Source organism: Rhinoraja longicauda, chromosome 1 (genome assembly GCF_053455715.1).
Source record: "Rhinoraja longicauda isolate Sanriku21f chromosome 1, sRhiLon1.1, whole genome shotgun sequence".
Classification (NCBI taxonomy): domain Eukaryota; kingdom Metazoa; phylum Chordata; class Chondrichthyes; order Rajiformes; family Arhynchobatidae; genus Rhinoraja; species Rhinoraja longicauda.
In genome coordinates, this window is record NC_135953.1 from 69,725,684 (window position 1) to 69,740,861 (window position 15,178).

Consider the following 15,178-nt stretch of genomic DNA (forward strand, 5'->3'; position numbering starts at 1 on the left):
AACCTCACCCATTCCTTTCTCCAGAGATGCTGCCAGTCCCGCTGAGTTGCTCCAGCATTTTGTGTTTACCTTAAATGTTGTTGAACATGTCCAAGTTGTTGAATTTTATTATAGTCTGAAAGCTGCAACATTGCCAAATGGGAGATGAGTTGCTGCTCCTCAAGCCTGTGTCAGGGTGCATTGATGCAGTGCATGAGGTCACAGACATGAGTCAAAATTGAGAATGGGATGGAGAATTGAAATGTTTGGCGACTGCAAGGTCAAGATTTCCCTACAGACAAAACTGAAATATTCTACAAGCAATCATTCGGCTCTAACTCCATCTACAAGTTTACAGATTACGCCACTATGGTGAGCTTGATCGTGAACAGTGATGGGTTAACGTATGATGAGTGTTTGACAGCTCTGGGCCTGCGCTCCCTGGAGTTTAAAAGGGTATTGCATAAAAATGCCGTATAATGAAAGGCCTGGATAGAGTGGATGTGGGGAGGATGTTTCCACTAATGGGAGAGTCCATAGAGTGCAGCCTCAGAATAAAAGGAAGTACCTTTAGAAAGGAGATGAGGAGGAATATTTTATATTCCTGGTGGAGGTGGTGAATCTGTAAAATTAATTGCTGTGGAGGCAAAGTTTTTGGGTATTATTAAAGTGGAGATTGACTGGTTCTTGATTAGTAAGGGTGTCAAAGGTTATGGGGAGAAGGCAGGAGAATGGAGCAAAGATGTCCTTCTGCAGTTGTATAGGCCCCTAGTGAGACCGGACCTGGAGTACTGTGTGCAGTTTTGGTCTCCAAATTTGAGGAAGGATATTCTTGCTATTGAGGGCGTGCAGCGTAGGTTTACTAGGTTAATTCCCGGAATGGCGGGATTGTCGTATATTGAAAGACTGGAGCGGCTAGGCTTGTACACACTGGAATTTAGAAGGATGAGAGGGGATCTTATCGAAACAGATAAGATTATTAAGGGGTTGGACACGTTAGAGGCAGGAAACACGTTCCCAATGTTGGGGGAGTCCAGAACCAGGGGCCACAGTTTAAGAATAAGGGGTAAGCCATTTAGAACGGAGATGAGGAAAAACTTTTTCAGTCAGAGTTGTAAATCTGGAATTCACTGCCTCAGAAGGCCAAGTCTCTGAATGCATTCAAGAGAGAGCTAGATAGACCTCTTAAGGATAGAGGAGTCAGGGGGTATGGGGAGAAGGCTGATTGAGAATGATCAGCCATGATCACATTGAATGGTGGTGCTGGCTCGAAGGGCCGAATGGCCTACTCATGCACCTATTGTCTATTGTCTATAATGGGGTTGAGTGGGAAATATAGATCAGCCAAGATTGAATGGCACTAGATGGGCAGAATGGCCTAATTCTCCTATGACGTATGAATTTAAGAGATGAGGTACTGGAAGGAGATAAGAGAACTTAGTAACATGGTGTCAGGACACCATCCTCTCCCTCATTTCAGCAAGTCGAAGGAGCTAGTTATCAACTTCATGAATCCCCAATCAGCATCAATGCTGCCCAAGGGGAAATGGTTGAAAGCTTCAGGTTCCTTGGCGTTAAGATTACAAACGATCTCTTCATGGACCAACCATATTAACGCGGTGGCCAAGAAGGCACATGCATGTCTCACGTACCTTGGGAGACTGAGGGAATTCAGCGTGTCTCCAATGACCATTGCAAACTTCTACATATGCACCCTAGAGAGCATACTGTTGGGTTACATCACAGTTTAGTTTGAGAACAACCCTGCCCAAAACTGCAAGAAATTGAAGACAGTTGTTGATGTTGCCTAGTCCATCACACAGATTAGACTCCCCACCATTGATTCCATCTACACACTGCCTTGGAAAATTAGCCAACATAGCCAAAGACTTCTCCCACCCCAGGACAGTCCTTTCTTTCTTCCCTCTCTTGTTGGGCAAAAGGAAAAGAAATTCAAATGCATGCACCACTGGACTCCGGAACAGATTCTTCCCCTCCGATATCAGGCTTTTGAACAGTCCTTCCAGAAGCTAGGGTACTGTTTGATTCACCTCTACCCCATTGAGGACATTGGACTTTGTCGAGGGAACTGATGCACTGCAATGCTGAGAATTATATTCTGCACCCTATGTCTTCTTTGCTCTATCGATTGTACTTGATTTTGACTTGGTGGTATTCATGTATAGTAATATCTGAACTGTTTGAATAGCATGCAAAACATGCTTTTTGCTGTACCTTGGTACATGTGACAATAATAATAAACCTAAATCTGAAACACTAGCATATGTCTAGCACATCCAGGTCTTTGGGACTGCTGGACTGCCAGATTTTCCAAACTATTAAATGTTAACCATTTTATTAATCCACCATATTGTGTACAGTTTGTTTAAAGGGAGTGGAAAAAGTAAGACACTGGCAAGTACCAAGGGAGCGTGCAAAATAGAACTGAGTGAGAAGGGAGTGGAGGATCAGGGGTTCTGATGAATGGGAAGAGAGCGCAACAAACCTCTCCTGATAAGCCAGATGCTAGGCATCGGGATTTCCAAATGATTAGATTGAGGATTATTGGAGTTTGTAGTGTCTTCAGTCAATAAGTTCAAGATTCTGTTCCCTTTTTGCAAATCAAAATCTGTAAATATGGAATGAAAGATCATGCTAATTACTGAACTATAAGAAACTTGCAACCAATCTCTAATCCAAAGCACTCTTCTATTTCAAGGAGGACCCAATATTATCTTCTGAAATCTATCACAATCTTTCATGCTGGTTCTTCTCTTTCTAAATCAATTTCAAGATTATGTCTTATAACCTGTTGGTCTCTGCAATTGCTTCAAATCAAGGCTTTTTGGGATGTATTTACACTGCTGAAACGGCATAAACATTTTAATATTCTGTCATAGACTACTAATAACAGTCAGAAAATCCCAACAAACTAGCTAAATACAATTCAGCAGGTCAGGCAGTATCTAGGAGAGAGGGAATGGGTGATGTTTCGGGGCGAGACCCTTCAGACTGATGTCAGGGGGGCGGGACAAAGAAAGGATAGAGGTGGAGACAGGAAGACGGGAGAACTGGGAAGACGGGGGGGGGGGGGGGGGGGGGGAGAGGGACAAAGGAACTATCTAAAGTAGGAGAAGTGAATGTTCATACCACTGGGCTGCAAGCTGCCCAAGCGAAATATGAGGTGCTGTTTCTCCAATTTCTGGTGGGCCTCACCATGGCACTGGAGGAAGCCCATGACAGAAAGGTCAGACTGGGAGTGGGAGGAGGAGTTCAAGTGCTCAGCCACCGGAAGATCAGGTTGGTTAAGGCGGACTGAACGAAGGTGTTGGGCGATACGATCGCTGAGCCTGCGTTTGGTCTCGCTGATGTAGAGAAGTTGACATCTAGAGCAGCGGATACAATAGATGAGGTTGGTGGAGGTGCAGGTGAACCTCTGTCTCACCTGGAAAGACTGTTTGGGTCCTTGGATGGAGTTGAGGGGGGAGGTAAAGGGACAGGTGTTGCATTTCCTGCGATTGCAGGGGAAAGTGCCCGGGGAGGTGGTGGTTTGGATAGGAAGGGACGAGTGGACCAGGGAGTTACGGAGGGAACGGTCTCTGCGGAACGCAGAAAGGCGAGGAGATGGGAAGAATTGGCCAGTAGTGGGGTCCCGTTGGAGGTGACGGAAATGTTGGAGGATGATTTGTTGGATATACGCTGGCTGATGGGGTGGAAGGTGAGGACAAGGGGGATTCTGTCCTTGTTACGAATGCATCTCCTGCGGTTGTAGGGGAAAGTGCCCGGGGGGGAGGGGGAGCGGGAGCAAGAGCGGAGCTGAGAGATATCGAGGAGGCCCTAGTGAGAGCCTCATCAATAATGGAAGAGGGGAAGCCCCGTTTCCTGAAGAATGAGGACATCTCTGATGCCCTAGTGTGAAACACCTCATCCCGGGCGCAGATGCAGCGTAGACGGAGGAATTAGGAGTAATGGATAGACTTTTTGCAGGAGTCAGTTTCAGAAAGGGGAGAAGATGGAAAGATGTGGCCCCACCTCTTCCCCTTTCTGAAATCCACCCCATCAGCCAGCGTATCCAACAAATTATCCTCCAACATTTCCGTCACCTCCAACGGGACACCACTACTGGCCACATCTTACCATCTCCTCCCCTTTCTGCGTTCCGCAGAGACCGTTCCCTCTGTAACTCCCTGGTCCACTCCTAATTGTTTAACTTGGACAAACAATAAACTGCAGATGCTAGTTTACAAAATAGACACAACATACTAGAGTAACTCAAAGGATCAGGCAGCATCTCTGGAGAACATGGATAGGTGTTGTTTTGGGTTGGGACAATTCTCCAGACTGATGTTGTTTCATGTTGCTTGTTTTGTCATAAGTGAACAACACTTTTCAGAAAATGTACAGCTTGCTTTTGCAATGAATGAAAGATGATCTCCCAATTCTGTCTTAAAAGTCAAATTTGCTTCTTTATAATTGTTTCCTTCAGATCAACAATATTATCATCACCATCAAACTTTAAATAGTTACTAACAATTAAATCTTAACTGATGACCATAACCTGCAATACATTGGTCCTGGAAAAATGGAGATGTTTCATAAATGCAAGCAAGCCATGTGCTTTCATCATAATGACTATGCATTTTGATTAATGGCATTTGATATAATTGTCCATTGGCGCTGCTCATGATGTATATTTCATGACCAACTTGCTTAAATTGGGGGGTGTTATGTGCTTGGCATCAGTCTTCCTCCCCCTATCCTTGCCAACTTAAAGATCTGACAAAGTTAGAACACCAGAGAGTGTTGGCTGTGAATCTATAAAAGCTGCACTTACCTTTGTAAGTGCTGACATTAGTGAACGCATTGGGGTTTAATTTGACACTTTTGAGATTAATGTTACTATGGCAAAAGGAACAAAGATGGGTAGATGAGATTTCGGGTTTATTGCCATTCTTTATCTCTTTAGTGGCCTAAAGTGCCATTTGATTAGAGTTTCCGTTCTATTATTTATTTCAGTGTTCCTGTGGTTGAACTGAACTGTTTTTCTGTGAATGGGAAAAGCTGTGGTCGATGAGGGCCTCGGGCAGTCGAGAACGGGTCATGTGGGAGTCGGAGGATGCACCGCCGGGAATAATGGAAGACCAGGCGTGGGGGGACTGCTGTGAGGGGGAGGGAGGGGGGGGGGAGAGAGAACAAGGGAAGCCTCGGCAAGGGGGAACGTCCGAGAAGGAGGGGGAGAACAAAGGAGGGCCCACATGGAGAACTGCTGTGAGGGGGATGGGGGGGGGGGGGGGGCAGGGGGTTGGGAAGGGGAGAACAAGAGTGCACCTGTTGTGGAATGCTTTGTAATTTTGTCAGTGCCCTTTATGTGGCGACTATTGCATACATTGGGTCTGCAAGCAAATAATTTTACTGTGACTTGTCTCGTGACAATAAAGTATTCAATTCAATTCAAGATTTTTGACTAATGCACTGAAGACCACCTATCACGTGTGATATGGAGTCCATCTTCAATAAAAGGGTAATGGAACGAGTCAGAATGAAAGAAGAACAATCAAATTTAATATGACTTTTTATTGAGATACATGATTTTTTCTCATTTATTTTCACAGAGTCCTGGTTATTTCCTGATTCTTTAGCAAGTCAAACCTTAAATGAAGACCATAATCAAACCAACACAAATTCTGGACATTCAGTGAGCATTGCATTTGTTGTGGTACCTATCTTCATTCTCACTGGTCTTTTAGGGCTATTAATTTGCCACGTTCTTACTAAAAAAGGCTACAGATGTACAACGGACAGAGAGTCAGTATGTGAGGAGCTTGTTCCTGAGACAGAAATTGGTAAGCTCAACAATAATTAAAATTGTGATAACTGCAACTAATTGGGCTTTTCAAGAGTAATTCATGTGAAATGTCTTATTTAATGGATAACCATGTTCAGATGAATTTTCTGTATCAAGTTGTTTTTAAAAGTAGTGCTCATACAGTAATCATGTTTCTCTGAGACTGGAACTCTGGATTTGAAGCTAGATCTAGAAACAGCCCCATTCTGTTGTGATTATGTTCTGGAACAACAGACATTGTGTGCAAATATTTGAAGTTTACTGTAACTTTATTAATGGCCTCTGGAATTTCCCATGTGGCTACTGAACTTTTGCGAACAATCCAGTTTCAAAATAATGGAACTGATTTTGTATTGATAAACATGTAGTGATGCCTAAATGATAAGTGTATATGAAAATCTGCAGTTGGATTAGAAACATAAACAGTAGGAATAACAGGTTATTCTAAATGGTTTTTAAATTACTAGCTTATCCATTTAAGTAAATGGAGGTAAGAGAGAGAATTCCTAAACTTAGTATTTTGCTTCTCTTGCATTATGTTAGTATCTCTCGATGGTTGGTGAATAATTAAATTAATTGGGCAAGCTAATGACTGTATACTTGGTCATTGTGACCTCAATATAAAAATGTCCAAACAAAAACAAAAATACCGAACCCATTACTTTGTCAGACATACTAGCTTGTGGAGTATAAACGTAGAAGCAGATTCTCATAAGAAACATAGAAAATAGGTGCAGGAGGAGGCCATTCGGCCCTTCATGCCAGCACCGCCATTCATTGTGATCATGGCTGATCGTCCACAATCAATAACCCGTGCCTGCCTTCTCACCTTATCCCCTGATTCCACTAGCCACTAGAGCTCTATCTAACTCTCTCTTAAATCCATCCAGTGATTTGGCCTCCACTGCCCTCTGTGGCAGAGAATTTCACAAATTCACAACTCTCTGGGTGAAAAATGTTCCTTCTCACCTCAGTTTTAAATGGCCTCCCTTTATTCTAAGACTGTGGCCCCTGGTCTGGACTCGCCCAACATTGGGAACATTTTTCCTGCATCTAGCTGGTCCAGTCCTGTTATAATTTTATATATTTCTATAAGATCCCCTCTCATCTTTCTAAACTCCAGTGAATACAAGCCTAGTCTTTTCACTCTTTCCTCATATGACAGTCCCACAATCCCAGGGATCCATCTCGTGAACCTACGCTGTACTGCCTCAATTACAAGGATGTCCTTCCTCAAATTAGGAGACCAAAACTGTACACAATACTCCAGATGTGGTCTTACCAGGTCCCTATAGAACTGCAGAAGAACCTCTTTACTTCTATACTGAAATCCTCTCGTTATGAAGGCCAACATGCCACTAGCTTTCTTCACTGTCTGCTGAACCTGCACGCCAACTTTCAGTAACTGGTGTACAAGGACACCCAGGTCTCGCTGCACTTCCCTCTTACCTAACTTAACACCATTGAGATAATAATCTGCCTCCTTGTTTTTGCTGCCAAAGTGGATAACCTCACATTTATCTATATTATACTGCATCTGCCACACATCTGCCCACTCACTCAACCTGTCCAGGTCACCCTGCAACCTCCTAACACCCTCTTCACAGTTCACACTGCCACCCAGCTTTGTGTCATCCACAAACTTGCTAGTGTTGCTTCTAATTCCCTCTTCCAAATCATTAATATATATGGTAAACAGTTTTGGCCCCAACACTGAGCCTTGCGGCACTCCACTCGCCACTGTCTGCCATTCTGAAAAGGACCCGTTTACTCCTACTCTTTGCTTCCTGTCTGCCAACCAATTTTCTATCCATGTCAACACCCTACCCCCAATACCATGTGCTCTAATTTTGCTCACCAATCTCCCGTGTGGGACCTTATCAAAGGTTTTCTGAAAGTTTAGATACACTACATCCACTGGCTCCCCAATTCCAGAAGATTAGTCGGGCATGATTTCCATTTCATAAATCCATGCTGACTTGGACTTATCCTTTTACTGCTATCCAATTGCACTGTTATTACCTCTTTAATAATTGGCTCCAGCATCTTCCCCACCACCGAAGTCAGGCTAACTGGTCTGTAATTCCCCGTTTTTGTAGCTAAATCAAAGATACGTGGGATAACAGGCTGAATTAGCAACCAATTTATTACAACTGACAGGGTTGTTTGGCAATTTCAGTAGGCAGTTAAGGGTTAACCACATTGCTCTAGTTCTGGAGTCACATGTAGGCCAGACCTGGTAATGATGGTAGATTTCTTCCCCACAGGATATTAGTGAGCCCATATGGGTCTTTACAATAATGAACAATGGTTTTCATGGTCATCATTTGACTTTTTAATTCTAGAATTCAAATTAATCTGCGATGGTGGGATATGAACCCAGGCTCCAGGACTTTGCGCTGGACATCTAGTGATAATGCCACTGTGTCATTGTTTTCCTTGAACAGATGAGACTGTAACTGGTTTTACTCCTAGAAACAGGCTGAAATGCAGCCTTCAGTTCAGTGGAGTCCGAACCCCAGCTTACCTATTGCTGCACAAGTGGATTCATCACTGAATCTACATTATGTGTTCAGCTGCCCAATTAAAATGAATGGGAGAAAGAAAAGCAGAGCTTTTCACTTGTTTTTTTTGCTCTTAGTTTGTGTATGTGTGTGTTCATGTTCTTTCCACTGTGAACATTTTTTTTAACCTGTGTCATTTTGGAGCATTCAGGGATGTTTACTAACTCGCACATTAACAACAGTTAACATATAACATATAACAACTACAGCATGGAAACAGGCCTGTCCGGCCCTACCAGTCCACGCCGACCATTCTCCCTGACCTAGTCTCATCTACCTGCACTCAGACCATAACCCTCTAATCCCCTCTTATCCATATACCTATCCAATTTACTCTTAAATAATAAAATCGAGCCAGCCTCCACCACTTCCACCAGAAGCCCATTCCATACAGCCACAACCCTCTGAGTAAAGAAGTTCCCCCTCATGTTACCCCTAAACCTTTGTCCCTCAATTCTGAAGCTATGTCCCCTTGTTGGAATCTTCCCCACTCTCAAAGGGAAAAGCCTACCCACGTCAACTCTGTCCGTCCCTCTCAAAATTTTAAAAACCTCTATCAAATCCCCCCTCAACCTTCTACGCTCCAAAGAATAAAGACCCAACCTGTTCAACCTCTCTCTGTAGCCTAAGTGCTGAAACCCAGGCAACATTCTAGTAAATCTCCTCTGTACCCTCTCCATTTTGTCGACATCCTATAATTTGGCGACCAGAACTGCACACCATACTCCAGATTCGGCCTCACCAATGCCCTGTACAATTTCAACATTACATCCCAACTTCTATACTCGATGCTCTGATTTATAAAGGCAAGCATACCAAACGCCGCCTTCACCACCCTATCCACATGAGATTCCACCTTCAGGGAACAATGCACAGTTATTCCCAGATCCCTCTGTTCCACTGCATTCCTCAATTCCCTACCATTTACCCTGTACGTCCTATTTTGATTTGTCCTACCAAAATGCAGCACCTCACACTTATCAGCATTAAACTCCATCTGCCATCTTTCAGCCCACCCTTCCAAAAGGCCCAAGTCTCTCTGTAGACTTTGAAAATCTACCTCACTATCAACTACTCCACCTATCTTAGTATCATCTGCATATTTACTAATCCAATTTGCCACACCATCATCCAGATCATTAATGTAAATGACAAACAACAGTGGACCCAACACAGATCCTTGGGGCACTCCACTAGACACTGGCCTCCAACCTGACATACAATTGTCAACCGTTACCCTCTGGTATCTCCCATTCAGCCATTGTTGAATCCATCTTGCAACCTCACTATTAATACCCAACGATTTAACCTTCTTAATCAACCTTCCATGTGGAACCTTGTCAAATGCCTTACTGAAGTCCATATAGACAACATCCACAGCCTTGCCCGTATCAATTTCCCTGGTAACCTCTTCAAAAAATTCAAGAAGATTAGTCAAACATGACCTTCCAGGCACAAATACATGTTGACTGTTTCCAATCAGGCCTTGATTATCCAAATAATTATATATATTGTCCCTAAGTATCTTTTCCATTAATTTTCCCACCACAGACGTCAAACTAATAGGTCTATAATTGCTAGGTTTACTTTTAGAACCTTTTTTAAACAAAGGCACAACATGCGCAATGCGCCAATCTTCCGGCACCATCCCTGTTTCTAATGACGTTTGAAATATTTCCGTCATAGCCCCTGCTATTTCTGCACTAACTTCCCTCAATGTCCTAGGGAATATCCTATCAGGACCTGGAGACTTATCCACTTTTATATTCTTCAAAAGTGTCCGTACCTCCTCTTCTTTAATCCTCCTAATTTCCATCACTACTCTACTTGTTTCGCTTACCTCACATAATTCAATATCCTTCTCGGTAAATACCGAAGAAAATAAATTGTTTAATATCTCCCCCATTTCTTCCGGCTCAGCACATAGCTGTCCACTCTGACTCTCTAATGGACCAATTTTATCCCTCACTATCCTTTTGCTATTGACATATCTGTAGAACCCCTTGGGGTTTACTTTTACATTACTTGCCAAAGCAGCCTCATATCTTTTTTTCGCTTTTCTAATTTCCTTTTTAAGATTCCTTTTACATTCTTTATATTCCTCAAGAACCTCATTTACTCCCTGCCGCTTATATTTATTGTATATCTCCCTCTTTTTCCGAACCAAGTGTCCAATCTCCCTGGAAAACCATGGCTCTTTCAAATTATTATTCTTTCCTTTCCACCGAACAGGGACATAAAGACTCTGTACTCTCAAAATTTCACCTTTAAATATCCTCCATTTCTCTATTATATCCTTTTCATAAAACAACAATTTCCATTTCACTCCTTTTAAATCCTTTCTCATCTCCTCAAAATTAGCCTTTCTCCAATCCAAAATCTCAACCCTTGGTCCAGATTTGACCTTCTCCATAATGATATTGAAACTAATGGCATTATGATCACTAGACCCAAAGTGCTCCTCAACACATACCTCCGTCACCTGACCCATCTCATTTCCTAACAGGAGGTCCAACACTGCCCCTTCTCTGGTAGGCACCTCTACGTATTGCTGCAAAAAACTATCCTGCACACATTTTACAAACTCCAAACCATCCAGCCCTTTAACAGAATGTGATTCCCAGTCTATATACGGAAAATTGAAATCACCCACAATCACCACTCTGTGCTTACTACTAATATCTGCTATCTCCTTACATATTTGCTCTTCCAATTCTCGTTCCCTATTTGGCGGTCTATAATACACCCCTATAAGTGTTGCTAAACCTTTCTCATTTCTGAGTTCCACCCAAACAGCCTCCTTAATCGAGCCTTCTAGTCTGTCCTGCCAAAGCACTGCTGTGATATCCTCCCTGACAAGCAATGCAACACCCCCACCTCTTGCCCCTCCGATTCTATCACATCTGAAACAATGAAATCCTGGAATATTTAATTGCCAATCGCAACCCTCCTGCAACCATGTTTCACTGATCGCCACAACATCATACTTCCAGATGTCAATCCAGGCTCTAAGCTCATCCACCTTTCTTACAATGCTCCTAGCATTAAAATATACACATTTAAGGGACCCATCATTTCTTATTCTCAGTTTATTTCTTTTCCCTTCTTTCTCTCCTACATATTGGGTCTGAGTGTTTCCCTTTTCTGCCTCCTGCCTCACACACTGCCTATTAGCTATCTGTGTTTGAGTCCCTCCCCCCAACCGTACTAGTTTAAAGTCTCCGCAGTTATTTTAGCAAATCTCCCCGCCAGGATATTGGTTCCCCTCGGGTTCAGATGCAACCCGTCCTTTTTGTACAGGTCATACTTCCCCCAGAAGAGGTCCCAATGATCCAGAAACTTGAAACCCTGCTCCCTGCACCAGTTCCTCAGCCACGTATTTATCCTCCACCTCACTCCATTCCTATTCTCACTATCGCGTGGCACAGGCAGTAAGCCTGAGATTATTACTTTGGAAGTCCTTTTTTTTTAAACTCTCTTCCTAGCCCCCTGAATTCTCCTTTCAGGACCTCTTCCCTTATCCTACCTATATTGTTGGTACCTATATGTACCACGACCTCTGACTCCTCTCCCTCCCCTTTCAGGATATCCTGGACACGCTCAGACACATCCCGGACACCGGCACCAGGGAGGCAAACCACCATCCGGGTCTCCCGACTGCGTCCACAGAAACGCCTATCTGACCCCCTCACTATAGAGTCCCCTATTACTACTGCTCTCCTCTTCCTTTCCCTACCCTTCTGAGCAACAGGGCCGGACTCCTTGCCAGAGGCCCGGGCACCGTCGTTGCCCCCAGGTAGGCTGTCCCCCCCAACAGTACTTAAACAGGAGTACTTATTTCCAAGGGGTACAGCCACCGGGGTACTCCCTAGTCCCTGCCTCTGTTCCTTGCCCCCCCTAACAGTGACCCACTTGTCTACCTCCCGTGGTCTAGGAGTGACCACCTCTCTGTAACTCCTATCTATAACCTCCTCACTCTCCCTGATCAGACGGAGGTCATCAATCTGCCGCTCCAGGTTCCTAATACGGTCCCTTAGGAGCCCCATCTCGTCACACCTGGCGCAGATGTGGATGTCTGGAAGACTATCAGACTCCCAGATTCCCCACATCCGACACCCAGAACAAAAAACTGCCCTGGCAGTCATACTCTCCAAACAAAGCCCCGCGCTCGGTTACTAAACCTACCGCCCGGCCGCTACTCCAACCGCTCCAACCGCCCACCCAAAAGAACTGAGTGATCTCCTGGGAGAGGCGAAAAACCGGATAAAAAACCCAGGCCAATTTGAGAAAAAATCCGGGAAATTCCTCTCCGACCCCAAGCTAGGCGATCGAAACTAGTCCGGGAGATCACACAGGTCTTACTCCTTACTATCCCCACACAATCCCCACACACTACTTCCCAAGCAACACAGCTTGGTGCTGCTTGCTGCTGCTGCTACTGCTGCTTGCTGCTGCTGCTACTGCTGATTGCTGCTGCTACTGCTGATTGCTGCTGCTACTGCTGATTGCTGCTGCTACTGCTGATTGCTGCTGCTACTGCTGATTGCTGCTGCTACTGCTGATTGCTGCTGCTACTGCTGATTGCTGCTGCTACTGCTGATTGCTGCTGCTACTGCTGATTGCTGCTGCTACTGCTGATTGCTGCTGCTACTGCTGATTGCTGCTGCTACTGCTGATTGCTGCTGCTACTGCTGATTGCTGCTGCTACTGCTGATTGCTGCTGCTACTGCTGATTGCTGCTGCTACTGCTGATTGCTGCTGCTACTGCTGATTGCTGCTGCTACTGCTGATTGCTGCTGCTACTGCTGATTGCTGCTGCTACTGCTGATTGCTGCTCCAGTTCCGTCTGGAGGTGGAGCCTTACCAGTTGTCAAAGCCCCTTTTGTCAGTCAAGTTGACTGCTTAATGCTTTGAGAGGCATATGCTGCATATACCACAATGATATTCTGGGAACAGGGCTCCCAGCAGAAAATTGTGCCTGGAGCCGGATAGAAAGGAACAGCATAGTTCAGAGGTGGGTGTCAGTCAGCAATGTTGGGGATGTGGAGAACTGCTCCAAAATGAAGTGAATTCATGTTTTAGATTTGTCACAACATTTTACAGACTGACCAAGTAGATTTTTGTATTTTATATTAGAACTCCATGATAATGAGTGCAATGCTGATACCATTGGACAAATGGTGCATTATATTATGAAAAATCCAGGTAAGTTTCTAAACTCCTATCACGCTTGCATGTCAAACTGTTTTCTAATCTCAAAGAAATTGTGTTTCAATCTTGGGTATTGCAAGGGATATAATCTACATTTGTGCAATTTGCCTCTTTTGTTTAACTTGTGGAGTTTGACTGTCGCTCTGTACCATACTCCCTCAAAGGATATATGGCCGTTCTAATGTTTAGCCCAAGATTATTGTCTTTTTGAGGTTCCACTTTCAAATTTTTTCCCTGCTCCTTCCAGGAATTCGTTCTTATTTCAGCCTACTATTTTGTTGAACTTTGGTAAGATCCTTGATACTAGTACCAAGAAGGGAAAGTGTTATGACTCTCTGACAACACAAGCCCCTCTCTGTTCCATCACAAAGTCTCATTTCTCCCTGGCTCTTTTTGACTTTTGGCTTCTCACAGAGAGGTCACGGCTTTGGGCTCTGATTGCATATTTCAAGGAACCATCATGCCCAATAATATACAAAAGGAAAATCTGGAAGCGAGTGAAATTGATTGGGAGAACTTCTACAATTCTTGTTATTTCCTTTTGAGCCTATCTGGTCTTTACTCATGCCTTTTCTGCCTATTTGGACAAATGCTTCAGTATGACCATCTCTCTAAATGTGACATCCTTGATGCACCCACCTATGTTTTGTGATTTATTTTGCAGCCTTGAGCTCCTTGTGTTTGTGCTTATTTACAACCTAGCAGTGTGATCAATATAAGCAATACTATTCCAAGTACGGTAATTGAAAGGAGACCACTGTTGAGGAACACTTATATTTTACATAACAACCCCTCTGGATGAAAAAGTTATTCCGCCGATCCCGATAAACTGTTTTATAGAAGAGTTCCAACCTGAAATGTCGCCTGTCCATGTTCTCCAGATAGGCTGAGTTATTCCAGCATTTTGGATCTTTTTTTTGTAAACCAGCATCAGCAGTTCTTTGTTTCTACCTTAAACCACGCCGCTATACAAATAAAATTGACTTGACTTGACTTGACTCTCTTTGTTTAGATAATTCTGTTATGGGGAAATGTTTCCTACTTTCTACCATGTTTATGGCCCTTTATAATTTTCTGTACATCTCAGTTTACCAACTTCCATTCTCCTCTGTTCCAAAGCCATTTCAATCTTACCTTGTAACTGAAATTCCACCAGGTGGCACTGTCAGCGATGGCAGTCTCGCCAACGGTCTGTCTGTCTTTTTGTCTTTTTTGTTATTTTTAGTGTGTTTTAAAAGTATGTGTTAATGTTCTCTGGTTTGTTTTATGTGGGGGATGGGTGGTGGGGGGGGGGTCGGGAGAAACTTTGTTTCAATCTCTTACCGTGCCGGAGATGCGATTGCTTTCCGGATCGTACCTCCGGTCGCTCTGCAGCCAAACATCATGGAGCCGGTGGCCTTGCTCGGGACTGACTTTGAGCCCCTCCGCGGGGCCGTGGACTTACGCGGGGCCTAGGATTAATGCTTCAACATCGAGGAGCTCGCAGTCTCGGGTAGTGACCGATGTTGGGATGCTCCAAATCGCTGAAGGTTTGACTAGTCCCGACCTGGGTCCGATTGCCTGGCACGGGGGAGCTGAG

The 15,178-nt window shown here is 44.0% G+C and overlaps 1 protein-coding gene across 2 annotated transcripts in view; it reads left to right on the top strand.

Moving 5' to 3' along the window:
* LOC144593937 (RELT-like protein 1) overlaps positions 1-15,178 on the top strand; it is a 63,408-nt gene that overhangs the window by 18,334 nt on the left and 29,896 nt on the right. For both annotated transcript variants that reach the window (XM_078400074.1, XM_078400080.1), the window contains exons 2-3: positions 5,592-5,822; positions 13,525-13,593. In XM_078400074.1, coding sequence (XP_078256200.1) covers positions 5,592-5,822; positions 13,525-13,593 — 300 coding nt within the window. The remainder of the gene's footprint in view (positions 1-5,591; positions 5,823-13,524; positions 13,594-15,178) is intronic.